Below are 23,454 nucleotides of genomic sequence, written 5' to 3'. Positions count from 1 at the left end.
GTGGAAACCCTGATACATTTTTTTTTTCAGGATCCTTTGATGAATAGAGAGTTCAAAAGAACAGCATTTATTTGAAATAGAAATCTTTGTAACATTATAAATGTCTTTACTCTCACTTTTAAATAATTTATTGCATCCTTTCTGAACAAAAGTATTATTTCTTTAAAAATTATAATCGTACTCAACCCAAACTTTTGAATGGTAGTGTATTTCATAGTAGAATGTTTTGTGTTAAATTTAGTTTGTGATAAAATAAAATAAAATAAAAAGTCCTGGCAGGTTGATTTTCATCACACCCCCCACATCACCATAAAGTAATTTCTAAATGATTAGAAATTAAATTCATGAGAAAACAGCAGATGTTTCTTATGTAGAAAGTATGTCGTTTATGTTTAAAGGAGAACTCCGGTCAATTTTAACATTGAGCTCATTTTTTTGTACATTTGGAGTGCTGTCAGTACAGAGAACAACGACAAAAATCGGTGTTTCCTACACAGGGTTATCCTCTTTTTAAAATTTGCACCCTGTTGACTTCAATGGGGCAAGTTTTAAACCTGCTTTTAGCCTCTTAACATCCTTGATGTGTTATTACAAGTGCACAGGTCATGTGAGTGATTCCTTCTGAGTGAACGCGGTTGAATCTGACTGCAGTAGATGTGAAAGATATGAATAAAAATGATGTTTATTCAGCCAGCGCACATACCTGTATTTACATCCTGTTTTCGGTCGAAGTCCACAGTAGTCGATTGTCGAGTTCACGCGCGTGATCATAGGTACTAAACCTATGCGCATGAACTCGACAATCGATTACTGTGGACTTCGACCGAAAACAGGATGTAAATACAGGTAATGTAATGTATATGTATTGCCCCATTGAAGTCAACAGGGTGCAAATTTTAAAAAGAGGATAACACGGCGTAGGCAACACTGATTTCTGTCGTTGTTCTCTGTACTGACAGCACTCCAAATGTACAAAAAAATGAGCTCAATGTTAAAATTGACCGGAGTTCTCCTTTAATACCTTCATAGACCAGTTTGGTCACACTTTAGCAGTTGATTAAGTCTCGTCTCCTGCTGTAGGTCGCCACGGTGTCCGAGCGCTCCAGGATCATGGAGCTGGAAAAGGAGGTGTCCGACCTGCAGCTTCAGCTGAGAACTCTCCGAGCCGAGACCTCGGGATCAGCCTCCCCTCCATTACAAGACAAAAAGGTCCGTTCATGCCCCTCCTTAAATCAACCTAAATAAGATGCATTATGACATTTGCTTGTACACCAAAAGACATTTACATCATAAGATCACTGTGTTCTTATAGATCAAGGAGCTGAACTTTGAGTTGGAGAACAGACAGAAGGAGGTGCTTCTATTCCAGCAGACACTCGCCATCTCTGAACAGGAGAAAACGTCCCTCCAGCAGCAGCTGCAAGATCTGGTGACACTAAGACTGCTTATTTACTAACCTGAAAAACCCTGGTTATTATTTCACATAATGGTTACAGAAAAAATAAGGTTTTTGTTTCTTGTGCTGTACATTCGCCTCCCTCCAGCCCATATGGTGATCTAATAACTGCCTTTATATTATTAAATTATTTAGATGTGACTTGGAATGCATACATTTCTCTAAAACTAAATGTTATATCATTACAAAATCATGGTACTTGGAATCTTTTCTATTCAGCCAAGAAGTCTTGAGAGGCCATGCATTACAGTGATTTTTATCATGGTTATGGTTAAGCTTGACGTGAAGTGGTACTAGCAATATGATGTAACTTGAATTTTAATAACATCACGAAAAACTTTTTTTTTTTTTTTTTTTTTTACTTGTATGTGAGTAATAAAATAAAAATAAAATACAGGTATACAGTACTGTGCAAAAGTCTTAGGCATGTAGATGCTTGAAGAAACCATTGTCAGATTCCTTGTGTGCATACAGAAATCTCACTGGATTATTACAATTAATGGCAAAAATAATGTTTGGAAATGTAAACTGATATTTCCAACTGACACACTACAGCAAAAGATATAAATAACTGACTTAAACATATAGGGGTGGTTTCCCGAACAGAGATTAAGCCTAATCCTAGACTAAAATTGCACTTTAAACCAGATTAACAGAAATCTGATTTCTCAGTCAAGGCTTTAAATAGTCCTAGATTTAGTTTAGTCCAGAGTTTAATAAGCTAATTTCCTGGAAGAAGACTAGAGTTACTCCAGGACTAAATCGAGGCTTAAAATAAACCTACCAGGAGGCAGGTTTAACTTCAGATTAACATTGTGTTTCAAAGTGGACATGTGTATTACTTGGATACACACACACACACACACACACACACACACACACACACACACACACACACACACACACACACACACACACACACATATATATACATATATATATTACAAACAGACTTCCAGCATTTCTTTTCGTTTATTCCATAGCTGGTGTGTGCAGTTTATTTAGCTTGCTTAAAAAATAATTTGCTCTTGTTTAGTACTTTTTTAGATTTTTGATTGCAGTCTTTTTCTGATTCTATTGTTTTCCTTGGATTTGCTTCTCAGTTCCATGCAATTTTAAGCTTTTCTTGGTTCATTCCATGTTTTATAGGCAACCTCTATCATGCTAATTCAGATTAGCACAGTTGGTTTTAAATTAATCTGGTTTATTTTAGTTCAGGACTCCATAGTCCAGGTGTAACTAATCCGTACTTAATCTGTGTTACAGAAAGCCATTTTTTAAGACACGATTAACTATTCTAGATTAAGGCCTACTCCTTGCTTAATTTAAACCCTGTCCGGGAAACCGCCTCATAAATAACTGACTTAAACATATAAATAACATATAAATAAGATATAAATAACTGACTTTAAAAATAACTGGGGGTATTAACATGCCTAAGACTTTTGCACAGTACTGTATATTATATATATATACAGTACCAGTCAAAAGTTTGGAAACGTTACTATTTTTTGTGTTTTTGAAAGAAGTCTCTTATGCTCATCAAGCCTGCAGTTAAAAAAAACAAAAAAAACAGTAATATTATGAAATATTATTACAATTTAAAATAATGGTTCTCTTTTTTAATATACTTTAAAATGTAATTTATTTTTGTGATGCAAAGCTGAATTTTCATCAGCAAGTACTCCAGTCTCTGGTGTCTTATGATCCTTCAGAAATCATTCTAATATGCTGATTTATGATCAATGTTGGAAACAGTTGTGCTGCTTAATATTTTTTTTATAACCTGAGATACTTTTTTCAGGATTATTTGATGAATAAAAAGTTAAAAAGAACTGTATTTATTTAGAATAGAAATCTTTTGTAACAATATACACTACCGTTCAAAAGTTTGGGAACAATAACTATTTTTTTTTTAAGAAATTAGTACTTTAATTCAACAAGAATGCGTTAAATTGATAAAAGGTGATGGTAACGATTTATATTGTTAGAAATGTTTTTATTTTGAATAAACGCTGTTTTTATGAATAAATGCTGTTAACGTTTTACTCATCAATGAATCCTGAAAAAAGTATTCCAAAAAAATATATTAAACAGCACAACTGTTTCCATCATTGATAATAACTGAGTATCAAATCATCATATTAGAATGATTTCTGAAGGATCATAAGACACCAAAGACTGGAGTACTTGCTGATGAAAATTCAGCTTTGCATCACAAAAATAAATTACATTTTAAAGTATATTAAAAAAGAGAACCATTATTTTAAACTGTAATAATATTTCATAATATTACTGTTTTTTGTTTTGTTTTGTTTTGTTTTGTTTTTAACTGCAGGCTTGATGAGCATAAGAGACTTCTTTCAAAAACATTAAAAATAGTAATGTTTCCAAACTTTTGACTGGTACTGTATATAAACTTCAGCTCTGTATTTTAGTTCATTACTTAAGTATTCTTGTCTGCATAATATCTTGATTCAAAGCAAGGTAAACATTTGTTTTTGCCCAGCATTTTGTTCTGTACCAATTAGTTTGTAATTGTTTGTTCTGTTTAATTTTAGACAAATAAGCTTGACTCAGCAGCAGAGGACAATAATAAAGCAACACTAGCAATGCAAGGTAAGGAAAACATGACTCATCAAAAGCACTAAAATGCTCTTTAACTACTGTTAAGCATCTGATCCTTTATATATTTGCATCCCTGGCATGTGAGCCTGTGCCAATGTGAACAGCTCTGCACAGTCATTTTTGCATGCTCATGAGATAAACCAGACGTTCCCAGCATAGCCATAACACAACGGCACACTTTTTTACTCGCTCCGCTCCGCGATCCAATTTGTGTGAAAGTCTGGGGAAAATGATCATATTAGCACAAATACTGCTGCATGAGCTCCTCTATGACCTCCTCCCCTTCTTCTGTGTGACGGCAGAAATGGAAAGGAACATGAAAACGGAGAGAGAGAAGCTGGATCAGGTGTCCAGGGAGAAGGAGGAACTGCAGAAGAAACAGGTGAAGGACGAAGAGAGAGAGCTTCAGATGAAGGAGATGGTGGAGAAGTTGGGCCAAACAGAAGGAGAGTTGAGCAGAATCACAGAGAGGAGCGTTGGGCTGGAACGGCAGGTGGCGGAACTGAAAGCCTACAAGAACCAAACCCAGGTGACTGACATTTACCACTGTAAAACAGACGCCCAGTTTTATACACTACTGGTCAATACACTGGGGTGGGTGAGATTTTTAATGTTAATGTTATTTGTAAAGTATATTAGATTGATTTCTGAAGGATCATGTGACACTGAACACTGAGACATAATTTGCTGAATAAAAAAATTTGTATATAAAAATAATGAACCCCAAATTTTTGTAATGGTAGTGCATGTGTAGCATATGAGATGTCTTTGAAATTGAATTTATTTTTCATAATATTGAATCAAAATTCACTGAAAATATATTAGATATTAAAAAAATATTTTAAAGGAGAAAATTCATTATTAATTTACATTTGTTGTCACCATTATCCTTTTTAAGTTTTGGAAACAATTGATTATAATTTCCAAAGTAACATAGTTCAGTTATTTTACATTGCTTGAAGGAGATTGCATATTTATTTATGATTTTACAGTGATGATAATAACTCCAGAAAATATGGTATATTGTCACTGTAAATACTTGTCAGGTCGGCCAACTCTAACATAGCATATACTGTTAATCTATGCCATAACTAAAGGCCATCATGTTTCTACTGTTCAAAAGTTTGGGGTCACTGAAGACTGGAGACTGGAGACTGCCATCACCGGAATAAATGACATTTTAAAACATTAAAAAATAGAAAACGGTTATTTAAACTAATAATATTTCACAGTATTACTTTATTTACATTTTTACTGTATTCTTGTTCAGATAAATGCAGCCTTGGTGAGCATAAGAGACTTGATTTAAAACTCTTACCAACCCCAAACTAGTGCATATTTGAGCATGTTGGTCAAAAAGTGTAGTACAAGTGTGTAATTGGAGGTTTTCTCACGCACAGTCTGATGAAAACCTGGAGCAGATGATGCACAAGAATAAGGAGTTGCAGGAGGAGGTAAGTACGCTTTACTCTTCATATCATAAAGATAAACAGTGCTTTATGACTCCTGGTTACTTTACTTCGTATCCGCGTGAGGATGTCTGAAAGGGACTTGGAAGGGTGTGAGTATTTTGATGAGCGTTACCTGTTCAAAAGTCGCCTCTCTGAGGCGTGGTTGTCAGGGTGCTCTGGGTGGTTGCTAGGTGTTTGCTCACTGGATCTCCTTGCCAGTCCACATGACTTGAGGTATTCATGTTCATACAGTAGCACTGCTGTAGGATGAAGTTTCTAGACCTTATTCAGAGCAGCATGACAGGGATGAAAGCGAGGCTGTGAGAGATAGACTTACCATGTTTTCGATTGCTGTATAAAGCTCCTAGATCACTTTTTATCCCACAGCTCATGTTGTTGAGTATTTTTGTCAACTGAAATCCCGGAAAGATATTTTTGCAGTGTTTCGTCAGCAGAACAATCTAAAAACACATTAAATAACAGTACAACCCACTGAGGAGATGTATATCTAGGCTATCCCTCACAGCCTCGCTTTCATTTCCATTAAAAATCAAAGATGGCGCTGCCGTGAATAAGGTCTGTTACTTCCTGTTAGAGGTTTGATCAAATCACTAACCTTAGCAGTGATTGTGATTCTTACATTTTTTGGGTGAACTATCCCTTTAACATCCTGACATGAATTACTGCTGTCGATATGACGTTGAACACAAAATATTTAGTTTGCATGTGTGAAACTGGCAGTAGTATTATTAAAACATATTCCGCATTTGTAGTCATTTATTTAAGAGGTGAGCAGAGATTTTCCACTGTGTACGTGTCCTGTTACTGACGAAATGGCTCAGACTCATTGTTAGTTCATGCATGAGTCCTCTACATCTGACCGCCTGCGGGCTGCATGTAAAGCATGTTCTGTGCGCTCGTATGTGGCCTTACATAATCAGCCCGGCGGCCAGCGCTTATCAGAAGACGCTTTCCTCCTGCGGTTGTGCTTTTCACATACGGTAAGACTGCGTGAAAGAGTCACAGGTCTTCTTATGTCACTGGCTCGTGACATAAGACTCGTCTGCATTGGTTCAGAGAATGTTGTTGGTTGGATATTCACACGTACGCATTATTTATTAGGAACAATAATGATGGTCTTGGTTTGAAGACATTTGTGTGGATAAACTCATGCCAAGCATAATCTGTTAAAGGGTAACTCTCGCCAAAATTGAACCTAGGCTCTTTTTGTTAATCTACCCGAGTCAACTTTTCGTGTAAAAGCATAATTAGAATGGAAACGCCACTTTTAAGATTGACAGTATTTTCGTTTTAGGTCAAAATGCCTTTTGAATGGGAGTGTATGGGGCACTTCTATGATAGCATCAAAATCGCTATTTTTAAAACACTAAGAAGGCTCGACACAACATGAAAGTGTGCTCGAAGTATCACCAGGGGCTCTACACATGAACTCCAGCATTGACTACATTGTTTGTGTACACAAAGTTTACTAAAAAGAAAGGTTTTGTACGACTCACTTTATCAGTTAGTGTTTCCGGTGTTTTGTCAGTCAAAAGTAGTCAATCTCCGAATGCAACGTAACATGAGGAGAGTAAAGATGGAAAGCTCCTAAAGCTTGTTTCCATATAAATTCACGGATAATTTTTTATCTAAGTTATCATGCTTTTCATTGAAATTACAAGTTGGAGTTGGTTTATTACGTTGCTTTCGGAGATCGACTACTTTTGACTGACAAAATTCCAGCCACCGGAAACACAAACTGATAAAGTGAGTCGTACAAAACCTTTCTTTTTAGTAAACTTTGTGTACACAAACAATGTAGTCAATGCTGGAGTTCATGTGTAGAGCCCCTGGTGATACTTCAAGCACAGTTTCATGTTGTGTCGAGCCTTCTTAGTGTTAAATAGCGTTTATGATGCCATCATAGAAGTGCCCCATCATGCACTCCCATTCAAATGGCATTTTGACCTAAAACGAAAATACAGTCGAACTTAAAAGTGGCGTTTCCATTCTAATTATGCTTTTACACAAAAGTTTGACTCGGGTAGATTAACAAAAAGAGCCTAGGTTCAATTTTGGCGAGAGTTAACCTTTAAGCATTTGCATGCAGATAATTTAAAAAAAAATTAAGGATAATTTTGGTTTGTCTCCTGTGGCCTTTCAAACCAGACATTTGGCGAGTGCTAGGTTTAAAAGACAACTAATGAGGAATATTATCAATTTAATTGCACTGACGCTATCAGATACGAACAAAAAAATGTAATTGAATTGAGCTGGATAATGATACTATTATCTTCAGTTTGTTCATAATTGATGAGTTTTACAGTCAAGTCACTTTTATTTTTATGGTGCTTTATATATTTAGAAATGGTTTCAAAGCAGCTTCACGGTAATAAATAGGAAAGTAACAGAATTATTCATGCAAACTTCAGCAAATATGAGACAAGCATACATACACAACGTTATCATGTTATTTTCCTGTTTAATAATGTGAAGATGTTTTTTAACTATCTGTATTGTATAAATATACTGTATAAATAATAAACTGTGCGTGCTCCTATTAATGGATTCTAAAGATTTAGATAGAAAAGGTGTTTTAGGGTAAAGTGACAACATGCTCAGGAGAGAGAGAGAGAGAGACCAGTGCTTGTTTGGGTCAATTCATGCAGATTTTAGTGAGACTTACTTTCTGTTTGACGAGTTAAAGGGTTAGTTCACCAAAAAGGAAAATTCTGTTATTTACTCACCCTAATATTGTTCTAAACCCATATGACTGACTTTGTTTCATAGAGTACAACATGAGTTTTGGGTCTTTTTGCACTATATTCCAACTAGGGCTGCCAGATATTGAAGAAAAATGCGATATGCGATAACTCATTCAATAATGCGATATTCGATATGCGATACGATAATGCTTAAAGTGTGTAAAATGAACTTAAATTATCTTTAAAATATCTTTAAAATTATATAACCTACGTACATTCACATTCTTTTTGTGACTAGAAAACATCCCTAAAACTTCTGAAAGTGAACATCAGTGTTTTACTGTAGTATAAGAAGTGTTATTTTAACATCAGAGTAAACCACGGGGTTCAGGTTAATCCTACATTAGGTTTATTTAACAACAGAAACTGAATAATCAAATGTAAAAATATAACACTGCTTAGTTTTCACCGTATGAATTAAATATATCCTGATTCTTATTAAAACTACAAAAGTTATTCAGCCAAGAGCAGAGAGTGATTTTTCTCTTCGTCTTTTGTTCATGTTCAAATTGTTGCTATATGCATATTGCGATATATACATTTGCGATATTTCGATAATTTTGATATATTGTGCAGCCCTAATACCAACTCTTTTGAAGCCATAGCATAACTTTGTGTTAAATCAGAGGACATGTACTTAAAGGGATAGTTCACCCCCCAAAAAAATAAAACATTCTGTATTTTAATTACTCACCCTCACAAACCCGAAAGATTGTGGACCAAATTTGGACTAAACTGCTCAATTCATATGGATTAGTTTTATGATCTCTTTATGAACTTTTTGAAGAGTCAAAGTGTTATGCCTGGTTCAGATTACACGATTTTTTTGTCTGTTACGATAGTCACTGTGTCAGATTACACGATTTTGACACGTCCATGTCATGGACAAGAAACATGTCTGACTACACGTTTTCCGACCTGTCATCGCGAGCCGTCTCACACACTCATTCACTCGCACATATACACGCACTCACTCACACACACACGCTCACTCACTCGCACATACACACTCACACACTCACTCGCACATACACACTCACTCGCACATACACGCTCACTCGCACATACACACTCACTCACATACACGCACTCTCTCTCTCTCTCTCACACACACACACTCTCGCGCACACACACAGTCACACACACTCACTCACTCGCGAACACACTCTCACTCACTCACTCGCGGTCTCGCGCGCCGTCGTCGTGGAGGACCGTTAAAAAATGAAACATGCTAGTCTTTCTGTCGTGATGTCGTGAAGCATCGCAGACGCGACGTAGGTTGTCGCCCACTATGACAAACTATACGAGATGAAACGATCGAATCTTGCGTCCCGACGCCCGTTGTCGTTTGCGAATCCCCACGACACCCTACGTCAAACGGATCGTCCCAAAATCGGGCTAAAATCGTGTAATCTGAACCAGGCATTAGTTGCATAGCTGTCTATGGAGGGACAGAAAGCTCTCAGATTTCATCAACAAGATCTTCATTTGTGTTCCGAAGATGAATGGAAGTCTTACGGGTCTTATGACAGTGGGCGAACTGTCCCTTTAAATTTTGCTCTATTCCTCAAACAAAGCTTTCAAAAGGCTTTATTTAGCGCGTAATATTGACAACTTTTTTGTCACTATGAACTGCTGTTATATAGGTTTGAAATGACATGATTGTGAGTAAATTATGACAGAGTTAAACGTTTGGGGTGAACTGTCCCTTTAAGGTTATTTTTGGTTTCTGTATTGAAAAAGACAACCTTATTGTGACCTCATTTTGGACTTTTGTCCCCTCAAGGTTTAAAAAAGCAAAGTTAATTTAGGTTAGCCTGAATTTCCTTCTATTTTGTGTCAGTCAAGGATGACTGAAGTCTCTCGCACAGCTTTAAAAAAAATACACCACTGTTTAAAAATTTGGGGTCGGTAAAACATTTTTAAAAATGTTTTTGAAAGAAGTCTCTTATGCTCAATATTACATTTATTACATCAATATTACATCAACATTTATTGGATCAAAAATACAGTAATATTATGAAATATTATTAGAATTTAAAAGAACTGTTTTTTTATTTAAATATGTTTTAAAATGTAATTTATTTCTGTGATGCAAAGCTGAATTTTGAGCATCATTACTCCAGTCTTCAGTGTCACATGATCCTTCAGAAATCATTCTAATATGATGATTTGTTGCTCAAGAAACATTTCTTATTATCAGTGTTGAAAACAGTTGTGCTGCTTAATATTTTTTGTGGAAACTGTTTACTTTTCAGGATTCTTTGATGAATACAAAGTTAGGAAAAAAACTGTTACTGTAATTTTTCATAAGTTCTTTAATAATAATACATACCCCAAACATTTGAATGGTAGTGTACATTCACTAAATAATGTTTAAATAGAAAACATGAGTGAGTTCTCGCTCACACAAGGATCTCTGATGTCACCAGAGTCAAACATGGATTGTCTCATCATGTAGAAACGTGTAATTCAGGATGAATGAGCATTGATGACGGAGAACAGCAGAAGGTGGGGTGTGTGTGTGTGTGTGGGGGGGGGTGTCGAGAGGGGCGGGGCTTGTCGTCCTTACATAATGAAGCTGCCCTGTGTGATGCTTCTCAGAGCGTGTGTTTGCTCAAACGTGAGTGTGTGCTGGAACGCCAGCGGAGCACGAGCGGCTCGCTCTCTCTCTCTGCAGGGGGCCGTAGGGGGATGTATTATTGATAGGGCACATTTGTTCGGAAAAAATAGGAAGGACACAGCAGCATGGATGTGACAGCGCTCCAACAGAACTACACAGGCAGCGTTTATACCTCGTTCTGCCAGGTAAAGGTCGCTCTTCTGTAGTGCTCTTCCCCTGCGGGGATGCATGATACTGTATATTGGTGACCATAGTTGGACCATTCAGCAATCGTAGCTTTTTTTTTAACTATTGGAACTGGGTTGTGATGACATTGGCTTTTTTTCCCCCCAGTTTAAACCTTTTTTGTAGCATGCATGTTTTGATGTCTGATTGCACTTGAAGTGTGTATTATTTTAGATGATGTTAAATGTGAGCGCTGTTTGTTGTTGTTGTTGTTGTATTCATTTATAATATCAGCCAGTGTGAGTTAAAATATCTAACTTCTAGAGTTTATTTTCAGGAGCAAATTGGATATTGGTGATAGCATAAATTATTTTCAGATATGCATCCCTATTTTTTTTTGTCTCTTTCTGATTTTTTTAGATGTTTTTATGCATCATAAAGGAAAGAAAATCTGGTGCATGTGAAGCCGTGTACATTGAGTTGAAGAATGCTTTCATGTGAAACGGTTGTTTGATGACACTTCATTCAGTGATGACAGTACAATTCCTCAATCATCACGGATTCTCTCGAGCTTTCTCAATGTAAACACTGAATCACTCCATGACCTCAGCACAGGCGAATCTCTGCCGATTCATAATAAAACACTGATGTTGGTTCTTGGCATGTTGAGGGATTGAACTACCAGCTCGGCCAGTTGTAGGCGTTTGTGCTGAAGAGTGTAATTAACGCTTCAGTCTGATGCAGACCAGTTAGTTACAGTGAGTCTGATGGGATTGAATTATGGGTCTCATGGGAACGGTAATCTGACGTCACCAGATTTGACAGTCTGACATGCTTTTAGTATTAGTTGTGCATGTATTAGTCCTAAATGTGATTTATCTTCTCTGATTTAAAAACAGAGTAAGCTCTCATTGATTATACTTTCTAAAAATTGGACAGTTTTCTTTGTTTCACGTGTTTGCTAAAGAAGGCATCGATAAAACTAGCTTAGGTTTAGGTATTTGTTTCAATCTCGAACTCGTTTTGGTGTGTAACTTGAACTGAAATGTTTGTGCTACAGAAATAATTGGTACTTCAAATTTTTCAGGAGAGATGGTCTTATTTTACAATTTTTGGACGTGAAAACGGCGTAAAACACCAAATAACAAATAATCACATTATTATTTTCATCACAATTAAATGCTTTTTCCCCAGTTTTGTTTTAGTATTATATTTATTATTAATATTTTGAATTCACTTTTGTTTTTATGTGTTTAGTTTTCATTTAAAATTTTATTGAAGTTTCAGTAATTTTATGTGCTTTTGTCACTTTTACTTTTATGTTTGTCCTTCATGTTTTAGTATTTTTTGTGTTGCATTTAATTTATTGCATTGATGCACATTTTTATTTAATGTGATGTTGCTGTTGATATTTGACTGTATAATTTTTATGAACTGCATTTTATGCCTGAAAAGTGCTATACATTTTTTTTGTGTGTGTTTTTATTTCAAGGCAGCATTTCTAATTTTCATTTAAGTTTTTTAATCTAATATTTATATTGTATTTCAACTAGATTTCAATTAACAAAAACATTTTTAAATAGTTTTAGTAAACAATAACAGCACTGCTTTTCCTCTAAAAATGACTGGATATTTACTGTCATTTATAAAATACTGTAATAAAGATAGTAGTAAATAACAACACATACTATTATTGTAGAAATACACTATGTAAATGCAAATAATATTTATACATGATAGTTTTCCCCCCACATTGCATGTATAGAAACTAGAGAATTTGAGTTGAAATATGCTTAATTATCATCAAAATAATTTAAGAATGCAGTATGCATGCATTTCTTCATGGAAAATACATGTTTTTGAAAGGTTTCATGACATTCTCTACAACACATTTTGTCCAAAAGCATAATTTTCACTTGTTTTAATGATCTTTTATCTCTTCCACCAGCTTGAGGCCCTGAAGCAGCAGAACTCTCAGTATCAGGAGCAGTTGTGTTCAGAAACTCAGCGCATGTGAGTCTCCTCAAGTCCTGCTGACATGCACCCATGCATGACTGTTTTATTATTATTCACTTAGACTTTTTCACACTTTCATTGGTAGTGATAGAAGAAAGAGGACTGAAATGATAGGGAGGAGAGGAAAATGACACGATCAAGCCTCAAACGTATCCGAGCACGTGTGCTGACCACTAGACTACAGCTGCAACAATTAAACACTATTTAACATCTTTCAGCTGCGTCTTATTAAATTATTTGTCTACTTAGTTGGAGATAAAAGGCATTTTGATCGTAATTAGTTGGGTAAGTACTATGGTAACATTGTGGTGATTACGTGAGATCAGCGAGTCACAGAATGACATCACGAGTCCACCTGGTCACAACAACTGATTTCTGTGTAACAAAAGGCGTAATGCACGTGTTCTGAGTCTGACGCATTGAGCTCACGCTCACAGCATTTCACATTCAGGATAATCAATAAGAAAAATATGTAGGGCAGAACCTGATTTTATCCATTAGGAATTGATTGGATGGTGAAAAGCGTCTCTGCTGAATATGAAAGTGTTTGAAAAATGAGAGGGTTTTGTGACCCGCTGAAAAGATAAATTCTAAATTTAATTTTAAATTTTAAATTAATTGCAAAAAATGTAATTTACCTTTTTCACAAATTGTTTTGTGACTTTTCATAAGCACCATTTATTTGCTTATTTGCAACCAATTTGCTATTTCTTTGCAATAAATTTGTTAGCAAAATGAAGTAATTCCCCCCCAAAAAAGTTTTTGTGCAAATTGTTACACTTTTCATAAGCACCATTTATTTGCTTATTTGCAACACATTTGCTAGTGATTTGCAATTTTTTTGCAATAAATTTGCTTTCAACATGAATTAATTTCAAAAATTGTACTTTAAATTTTTCTTAAAATGTTTCACTTTTTATATTTAAGCAGTTTATTTTCTTATTTGCATTAAATTTACTCATTTTGTTTGCAATGAATTAATTCTAAAATTTGTCATTTTACATTTTTCACAAATTGTTTAACTTTTCATAAACTCAATTATCTTATTTGCAGATTATTTTTAAACAAATTCGTTTGCAAAATGAATTAATTCCAAAAAAAAATTCTTAAAATCTTTCACTTTTCATATTGCAATAAATTTGTTTCCAAAATTAATTTAAACATTTAAGCAGAAACCTTAGCTCAAAATGCTTTTGTGTTGGTGTAAATGGGGTCCGTATTGAATTCATGTCGACTTTAAACTAAAGCAGCACTAACCCAAGCTCAAAGCCTTCGTAACTCAAGCTGATCCGACACGAGGCTGATCGGCGTGTCCGGCGAGTGACGGCTCCGGTGATGCGAGCAGGTTCCCGTGTGAAGCCTCTTCTGAACTCTTGCGCTGAAGAGACTCTCAGCTTCAGAAGCGAGCGTCTCTCCTCCAGGGAGTTTTACGTAACCGCGTCTCTCCAACTACAGCTGCTCTTCTCCGCCTGTCTAATGGTCTCGACTCCACGTGAGTTCCCTTCATAAACGCTCTGCTGATCTTCTGACACTCATGAATATGTATCATGACGTAGCCTGTAATATTATCTTTTTTTTTTAAGTATTATTTCTTTATGAAAAAAAATAGTGTCATGCTTCATTAAATGCAGCATATTCTTTTTGAATTCGTGGGAATCTTTTAGCCTGTAGTTTCATGACGCCGCATTTGTTCTCACAATTCTAGCGTGCAGAGACCTCACTTTGATTTCCCGCTTGAGTTTTGAGCGTGCATGATTTGATTTATTCCTGCATCATAAATGCACTCTAGGTGAAAATAGATTGGCTCATTCGTTACACACGAGGAGGGTGACGGTGACCTTTCTGTTGTGACTTTGTGGAGCTCACGTTTTTACCGCCACTTTTTGGAACCAAAAACGCTCTTATTTTTCAAACGCTTGGTCCTAAAAACCAGTTAAAGGGTTGTGATGGAAAGGAAAGATGATATATTAAGCATGATGCATTCACTTTAGAGGAAAATGGAAGAATAATATGAGTGCCATCAGGGTGATTTGAAATTGAGGACTTGTCACTGGCATCAGAAAAAAACATCAATCATAATGTATCATAAATACAAATAATAAAATGGTATTTTATGCTCAATTTGTAAAAAAGAAAAAGTCTCATCCTCACCAAGGCTGCATTTATTTGATAAAAATACAGTAAAAACAGTAATATTGTAAATTAATATTTCTTAAAATGAAGAGTTCAGATGCAAAAGCCTCTAAATGCCATCTGAAATTTTCTTCTAGAATGATCATTTTTATCAAGCTTGTATATTTAAGTTCAGTAATTACACTTAAATGCCTTAAAACCTATTAATTGTCATTTAAGTGAAATTACTGATTACTGTTTTTCTATTGTAATATGTTTTAAAATGTAATTTATTCCTGTGATCAAAGCTGAATTTTCAGCATCATTACTCCAGTCTTCAGTGTCACATGAGAAATCATTCTAATATGCTGATTTGCTGCTCAAGAAACAGTTATGATTATTATCAATGTTGAAAACAGTTGTGCTGCTTCATATTTATGTGGAATTCCTGATTTTAAGATTCTTTGATGAATAGAAAGTTTAAAAGAACAGCATTTATTTGAAATAGAATAAAAAACATTATAAATGTCTTCACTGACACTTTCGATTGATTTAATGTATCCTTGCTAAATAAAAGTATCAATTTCTTTTAAAAAAATAATTACTGATCCAAAACGTTTGAATGGCATTGAAGGTCATCCAGACGTTGAATTCATACAGATAATTCATATATTGGAAAATACTAGTATGGTAATTGTGACATATGTCCACTGTAGGCAAGATGAACCTGAACCCAAGTGCAGTTTATTGAAACAGTGACATAAAATATAATCCAAAACAGGCTTGGCGTGACTATGGCTTGACTATGGCGTGACTACGGCTTGACTATGGCGTGACTATGGCGTGACTATGGCGTGACTATGGCGTGACTATTGACTATGGCTTGACTATGGCGTGACTATGGCGTGACTATGGCGTGACTATGGCGTGACTTGACTATGGCGTGACTATTGACTATAGCTTGACTATGGCGTGACTATGGCGTGACTATTGACTATGGCTTGACTATGGCGTGACTATGGCATGACTATTGACTATGGCGTGACTATAGCTTGACTATGGCGTGATATGGCGTGACTATTGACTATAGCTTGACTATGGCGTGACTATGGCGTGACTATAGCTTGACTATGGCGTGATATGGCGTGACTATTGACTATGGCGTGACTATGGCTTGACTATGGCGTGACTATGGCTTGACTATGGCTTGACACAAGACTTGGCATGAAAATAAATACACTCACCAACAGTAAGTTACAACATCAAAGCTAGACAAGGGACAATGGAAACATGAGGACTATAAAGACTAATGACTTAACAAGACATACCTGATCACAATGAACCAATAAACCAAGACAATTAACCAATGACAACATAGGACACATGACAAGGGGAGCCACATGGCAGGATCACATGACAAACCCGGGAGCACATGACAAAACAGGGAGCACATGACAAAACCAGGAACATGACAATGGGGAAACTTCAAAATAAAGGACATGAAACAAAACTCAAAACTAGACATGACAGTAATATACTAGTCCTATATGATATTATAAGCATTACCTTTTCTTTATCTCTCTCTGTAGTGAGGAGGTAAAACTATCAGCCAATCAGAAGTCTCAGAGGCAGGACGAGAAAGGGATGTTGGCTCAGGAGTTGGACGTCTACACGCAGCAGGTGTTTATCTTTCTGTCTATTTAGACTTTTCCTGAAATGCTTTGCTCTGTGACATTCTCAGTTGGTTTGAGGGATTGAGTTGTCATGTATCATGTTGTTTTTTTTGGCAGCTTGATGACGAAGCTTTGACTAGCCATCTGGAGATTACAGAGAGGTAAGCACGTCTCTGATTCAGTATTAAGTTCATTCAATCAAATCAAAACATTAAAAGACAGCTCTGAGTGAAGCCTGCTGTTTATAACCACAGAAAATAATATATATATTTTTATCTCAGTCAGTAAAAACAAGCATAAACACAAGTGCTCTTACACTGGAAGTCTATGGGGAAAGACAATTTGGAAATGTTATGCTCGTGTTTTTGTTAACGTGAGAGTAGTGAATCTAGTGATGCAAGTATTTTTCCCCATTCATTTTCTTCGCAAGCATTCAAAAGCCAAATTATCTGTGGTTATAAACAGCATGTCACGGATGCTTTTGATGGTGCTTAATGGAGCTCTGTCTCAGTAATTGTTCAAATGAGAGCTGGATTTGAGATCACATGCACTCTGGAAGCTTTAAATGTCATTTCATCTCCCGGGAAATGAAGACTTGCCAAAAAAAAAAAAGGCTTGTCAGTACATGATCAGTGTTTTATGATATACTAAGATCACCACGTCTAGAGAGATGATCTGTTTCCATGATTGCCGTTTGGTTGAACAACCCAAATAATGGTACTAGGTACAAGCTTTTGGCTTCAGATCTATTGTTTTCCTCCACCCTAAAAAAAAAAGAAAAAAAACTCTGCTGTCCCACTGAATGTCTGTTCATTTTTTGCATGTTTTTCTATAAGCTTTTAATCTTCAGGGCTCCATTGGGAGATGTTCTCAGAGTGCATATGGCTTTTGTAACATGATTGTAAATCCAACAATGGGCTCCAGTTATAGCGAGCTCTTGTCTGTTCTCACAGAGAGAATTCCAATGCAGTGATGTCCGATAAAGACAAAGAGCTAGAGACACTACGAAATGAGGTAAGAGCTTTGATTGTTGAGTTTTATAAGTCTAACCAAACCTCTGGATCAAGCATGTTTTATCCACTGTGAACTATGACTGAGTTGAACTCAGTACAAAGAATGCTTTTAGTAGATTAATTTCATATCAAAACAGTATGTATGGTTGGCACTTAATATTGTCAGATAATGGGGAAACAATAATTTGCGATCTAAAGATGTTTTTTGTTATCCCAGATTGCAGTGCTGCGCGGGGAAAATGCCATGGCCAAGACGCTGCAGTCGGCCGTGACGTCTCTAGAGAGGGACAAAGCCCAGCTGCAGAGCCGAGTGAACAGCTTGGAGCAAAAGCTGGAGGGCCGGGAGACGGGGAACGGAGAGGAAATCATCTCAGGTCCGTCAGCGTATTTATATTTGGAATAGAATGACAGCGCTGCTTACTGTATACTGTGCAATAAACTGCATACTGCTAGCTATTTATTTACTCTACTTTTCAGAAGTCTTTTTAATTGTGAGATTTTTTTTTATTATTAATTTCTCTCATCCTCACCAAGGCTGCATTTGTTTGTTAAAAAATAGTGTGGAATCCGTAATATTGTGAAATATTACAATTTAAAATGACTGTTTTCTGTGTTATTATATTATTTCGAAATGTAATTTATTAGCTTTTTATACAAAAAGCTGAATTTTCAACATCATTACTCCAGTCTTCAGTGTCACATGATCCTTCAGAAATCATTCTAATATGATGATTTGATGCTCAAGAAACATTTCTGATTATTATCAATGTTGAAAACAGTTGTGCTGTTTAATATTCAATATTTATTCTTTCTTCTGAAAATGTAATGCGTCCTTGCTGCATAAAAGTATTAATTTCTATAAAAAAACAACAGCAGCAACATACTGACCCAAAACTTTTGAACGGCACTGAATTTATTCTTTAAAAGTACTATGCAAAATGATGCAGAATGCTAAATTGTTGTCACATGGCCTCATCATGTTTAAATTTTTGCATGTTGCAATCCAGTTTAATGCTGGAAATGCCGTCCAGTTATTTTTAATCCAATTATGTGTAAAAATATACTTTCATTGCAGAATGGTCAAATAATGAGTTAATATTTATTATAAAAAACAGTTGAAATCGAAATTAAAAGTATTAGTCATATTAGTAATATACAAACAAGATTAATACGTATTATTCATTCTATTTCCAGTATGAAAAATGAATCCAAATCGAATGTTTATGACCAAAATACAAGTCACATTATAATGTTTGAGTAATTACAAACAGTTGGTTTAGTTCTATGGGAGCCCATTTCCAACACATAAGAAAAAAAAAATCATGCTTTTGTAAATCATAATGTAGAAATTATGATTTACCAAGTCAACTTAAAGGAACACGCTGACTTTTTGGGACTTTAGCTTATTCACCGTATCCCTCAGAGTTAGATGAGTCCATACATACCCTTCTCATCTCTGTGCGTGCCATAACTCTGTCTGACGCACCCACTCAAAATAACGCCAACATTTTCCTATTTACATGTTGTGATTTGTATAGTCACAGCATGTACAAATAACAAGGTCACATGAGAGCTTCTTCACGCCGCTTCTTCTAAGCCATCATCTTCTTGTATAGTCACGCTGTGACTATACAAATCACAACATGTAAATAGGAAAATGTTGGCGTTATTTTGTCACTTATTGGGAGCAGTATGCTAGCTGGAGCCATTTACCTTCAGTCTTTGTGCTAAGCTAGGCTAGCGGTGGGTGCGTCAGACAGGGTTACGGCACGCACAGAGATGAAAAGGGTATGTATGGACTCATCTAACTCTGGGGGATACGGTGAATAAGCTAAAGTCCCAAAAAGTCTGCGTGTTCCTTTAAATGAACAAATCCTTCTGGACTACTTTTGTGCAATTGTGACATACACTAACTCTCAGCACTGTTCTCACTGAACTGAAGACTGTTCGTTTGTCTCTCCTGTACAGTGGGTGATGCTGCTTTGGACCAACTGAGAGAAGAGAAAGAGTTTGCTGAGGGACAGGTATAACTCCTCTGTTCTGTATTTGTTAATGGTTTTAGGATGTCATATGTGTGTAAATGTCTAAAATCTGCCATGTTTTCCTGCATGGATCAGATCAACTTCCTGAACTCTGTGATTGTGGACCTCCAGAGGAAGAATGAAGAGCTAAAGGTGAAGCTGAAGAAAATGGTGTTGACCGAGTTCAACGGAAATGATGAAAATGATGAGTGAGTCCAATCGGGTTTCAAAATCTTCACTTGCCACTTTTCTGTCTGGCAGATCTGGAGACAAATGCTTTGCCAACATATTGCAACTTATTGCAATTAGTTATTATTAATATTTAAGAATATAATATTTTATAAATATTAATATAGTTAATATTTTTAATTGGTTTTATCTTTTATATTTTAAATGTAAAGTTTGAGTAATTTTGTTGTGTGTTTTTGTCATGTAAAAAATATGTATATATAGTTTTTATAAATGTTTATTTCAGTTAAATTTTTTTTTTTTTAGTACTTTATTTTAGTATTTTATTTTATTTATGTATAGAAATTAGAAATGTTAGAAATGAATTTAAATGAAATTAGAAATGTTACTTTGGCGACTAGCTAAAATAAATGTGTGCGTATATAAATAATATATATATAAAAAAAATGTTCTGTTAATTTTAATTTTAATTTCAAGCAAATTTTTTTTTTTTTTAAAGGTGCATTGCGCAACTTTTCATGTTAAAAATACCCGTTTTCTAACCCATACATGCTTAAACAATTGCCTGATGGGCTGACTGAGCCCTTCTCTGATCACTGCGATTGCCTCTATAATCCTGTACAGTAAAATAAATAAGAGGGATTCGGGTCGGAATCTGAGACTGGGCGTGACGTCATGCGCGTTCACGGCACGCTCATATGTCTGGCAGGTTTGTGTATGCGCCGACGCCGCCATTCTCCGTAGAAAATGGATTCTAAGAGACCGGCTTGTAGTTCATTTCAAACACCAACGCAAACTCCACGTAAGATAAAAAAAAAAAAAAGAGAACTTTTGTCTAGTGCAACCAAAAGGTCCAAATTGGAGTCAGACAGGCGTCGGGGTAAGAGGAGAGTAAACATAGGGAAGGCTTTCAACAAATGGAGAGATCTCCGGTCTGCTCTAGGGCTCAAACGGGATCCTCAGTTGGCTTTTTTCTTGATAAAAAGGTAAGATATATCCCATTCTCTAATGTCTGATACGGCCAATAATGACAATAAATGACGATCCATAAAATGTGTAATGCTTTAGCGTAAGCTAGATAAATGTACAATCGGAATAGGTTTTACTAACTTACCATTGTCAGATCAGGTTCAGAATGATTGTGATATAAAATGCTGATATATAAGTTAGATACTTAGACACAAATTTTGAGCAAATTACTGCTTAATTACGATGTATTGCTATTGGAATATGCTACTTAGCTGATCAATAAAACAGGCTAAACCCCCGCAAATCTTCGGCGGATTAGCCTGTTTGGCTTTTATGGTAACGTCATAGTGCCACTTGATTGTTTATTACCTTGAGACATTTGGGTGTACTTTGTTGACCGACTGTGTATGGTATGGTATCATGATTACAATTTTGAGCTTTTACAAAGTTATAACTTATATTGTTCATGAACGTGTTTCCATAATAATAGTCATAAGTGGATACAGTAAACACATAACACAGTTCAACATGGAGATAGATGGGAATAAAAAACGAAGTTTTCTACTACCCCCATTTTTTCCCTCACACATAAGTGTGTTATTTACTCAATTGCCTTTCCTTTCACATATTTTAAATTACTTGCAGATTTAAAACTTTATTACCTCTGAAGACATTATGATTGTAAACAAAAGATTTGTGCGGCTGATGCTCCTTGGGTTATGACCAGCTCGAGCTCGTGCAAGCGTGCGTGTGCGTGTGGTCCGTGAGCGTGCACACCTCTGGTTGCAGTTTCGCTTGCCGCCAGAGGGGGCGTAGTTCTGCGAAAACTCAGACTCTCGCGCAATGCACCTTTAAGTTGTTTTAATTTCTCTCTCTCTCTCTCTCTCTCTCTCTCTCTCTATTATATATATATATATATAATAACCCTGGCACATGGTCACGTTGTACATACTTAACATGCATTGCACTATTGTTACTATTACTGTTGTTTTCTTTGAAAAGGGTTTGTCATAATACAATTCTTTTGTTTATCCTCTTTCTCTTAAGTCTTGGTAAGGAAAAAAAGAAGAAGAAAGCCCCACCACGCGTTTTCTGCGACATCTGCGACTGCTTCGACCTGCACGACACGGAGGACTGTCCCACGCAAACGCAGTCCCCAGACTCGCCTCCGCACACCACGTACCACGGCGCCCGCAGCTGCGAACGACCGTACTGCGACATCTGTGAGGCGTTCGGTCACTGGACAGATTCTTGCAACGATGACCAAACCTTCTGAACTTCTCTTCAACCCCCTCCGCCTGTGAGCAGGCTATGCACAGATCGCTTTCAACCAGATTATTCGCTATTTTTCTACACAGCGTATATACATTCGAACCTCTTGTACATTCCTTGAAACGTATCCGTCCGTATGAAGGCTAAGGTATGCTGCATTGATGGAATTTGAATTATGAAGATGAGAGATATTTCTATGTGTTATTAATACCGTTTTGTGTGTTTCATAAGTTTTTGATCCACTAATGAATTACCAGCAAGAAAAATAGGCACGGTTTAATGATACTTTGCTGTGTATTTAAAGCTGCTCTGTGTGATTTCTACTCCCCCAGAGGCACAAAATTGAATTGCAATTGGAATTTTCTTCCATTGTAGCTCCGCCCCCAAACTCACGCCATTGGTTGAGTTTTGAAAGCGCCACAGAGTGTGTTCGAAATGGTATACTCGCACACTGCAAACCGCTCAGTTTACTCTGAATACTGCCCACAATGTTTTTAAGTAGTATATGAAACGGTACACATTATGCAAGCCAAGAAAATTTTGTTAAAAATCATAGCTTCCAGTTTTTCTGTCAGACATAAAATCGACTCAAGACGAGCACACTGCATTATGTGATTGATTTTAAACTGCACGTTTTCACCCAGGCATTCTAAGCATACCGAAATTATTCATACTATGCACAATATAAATGCTATATACTGCAGAAACATTCCCAGCAGTATAGAGACAGAGCGCATTTAGGCCACGCCCCAAAAAACGAGTGTTTAGGACATAAAAGTGGATACAGGCAGTTGAGACAGAGCGTCACGTGTCTCATTACTCTGAGAACTAACATACGCCCGCTGGAGGAGACCGTAATCGGCAACACAGGATAGTTTATCTTACAGAAATATAATATATAAAACTGACATTTGGATATTTGACTCACCAGTGACCAAATGTTTCACTTACTGCACACGTAGTGTATTTTTAGTGCATACTGAGTGTCAGGATCCCACAATTTACCCATTCGTTCCAGCCTGTATCCACTTTTATGTCCTCAAACGCTCGTTTTTTGGGGTCGACAGCTTATGAAAACTTATTTCTGGGTTTCTTAGCTTG

General features: G+C 36.2%; 1 protein-coding gene across 2 annotated transcripts in view; it reads left to right on the top strand.

Annotated features, from left to right (window-relative positions):
• The window catches only part of clip1b (CAP-GLY domain containing linker protein 1b), a 29,663-nt gene extending 6,715 nt beyond the window's left edge, over window positions 1–22,948 (top strand). For both annotated transcript variants that reach the window (XM_084401365.1, XM_084401366.1), the window contains exons 9-21: window positions 1,081–1,209; window positions 1,313–1,429; window positions 4,018–4,075; window positions 4,387–4,613; window positions 5,485–5,538; window positions 13,037–13,101; window positions 16,806–16,896; window positions 17,007–17,050; window positions 17,843–17,903; window positions 18,120–18,276; window positions 19,871–19,926; window positions 20,020–20,132; window positions 22,129–22,948. In XM_084401365.1, coding sequence (XP_084257491.1) covers window positions 1,081–1,209; window positions 1,313–1,429; window positions 4,018–4,075; window positions 4,387–4,613; window positions 5,485–5,538; window positions 13,037–13,101; window positions 16,806–16,896; window positions 17,007–17,050; window positions 17,843–17,903; window positions 18,120–18,276; window positions 19,871–19,926; window positions 20,020–20,132; window positions 22,129–22,357 — 1,401 coding nt within the window. In that variant the 3' untranslated portion in view covers window positions 22,358–22,948. The remainder of the gene's footprint in view (window positions 1–1,080; window positions 1,210–1,312; window positions 1,430–4,017; window positions 4,076–4,386; window positions 4,614–5,484; window positions 5,539–13,036; window positions 13,102–16,805; window positions 16,897–17,006; window positions 17,051–17,842; window positions 17,904–18,119; window positions 18,277–19,870; window positions 19,927–20,019; window positions 20,133–22,128) is intronic.
• The last annotated feature ends 506 nt before the right edge of the window (window positions 22,949–23,454 follow it).

Source organism: Rutilus rutilus, assembly GCF_951802725.1.
Source record: "Rutilus rutilus genome assembly, chromosome: 25".
Taxonomy (NCBI): Eukaryota; Metazoa; Chordata; class Actinopteri; order Cypriniformes; family Leuciscidae; genus Rutilus; species Rutilus rutilus.
The sequence above is the reverse complement of the archived record's forward strand: the minus strand, read 5'-3'. Positions and strand labels throughout refer to the sequence as shown.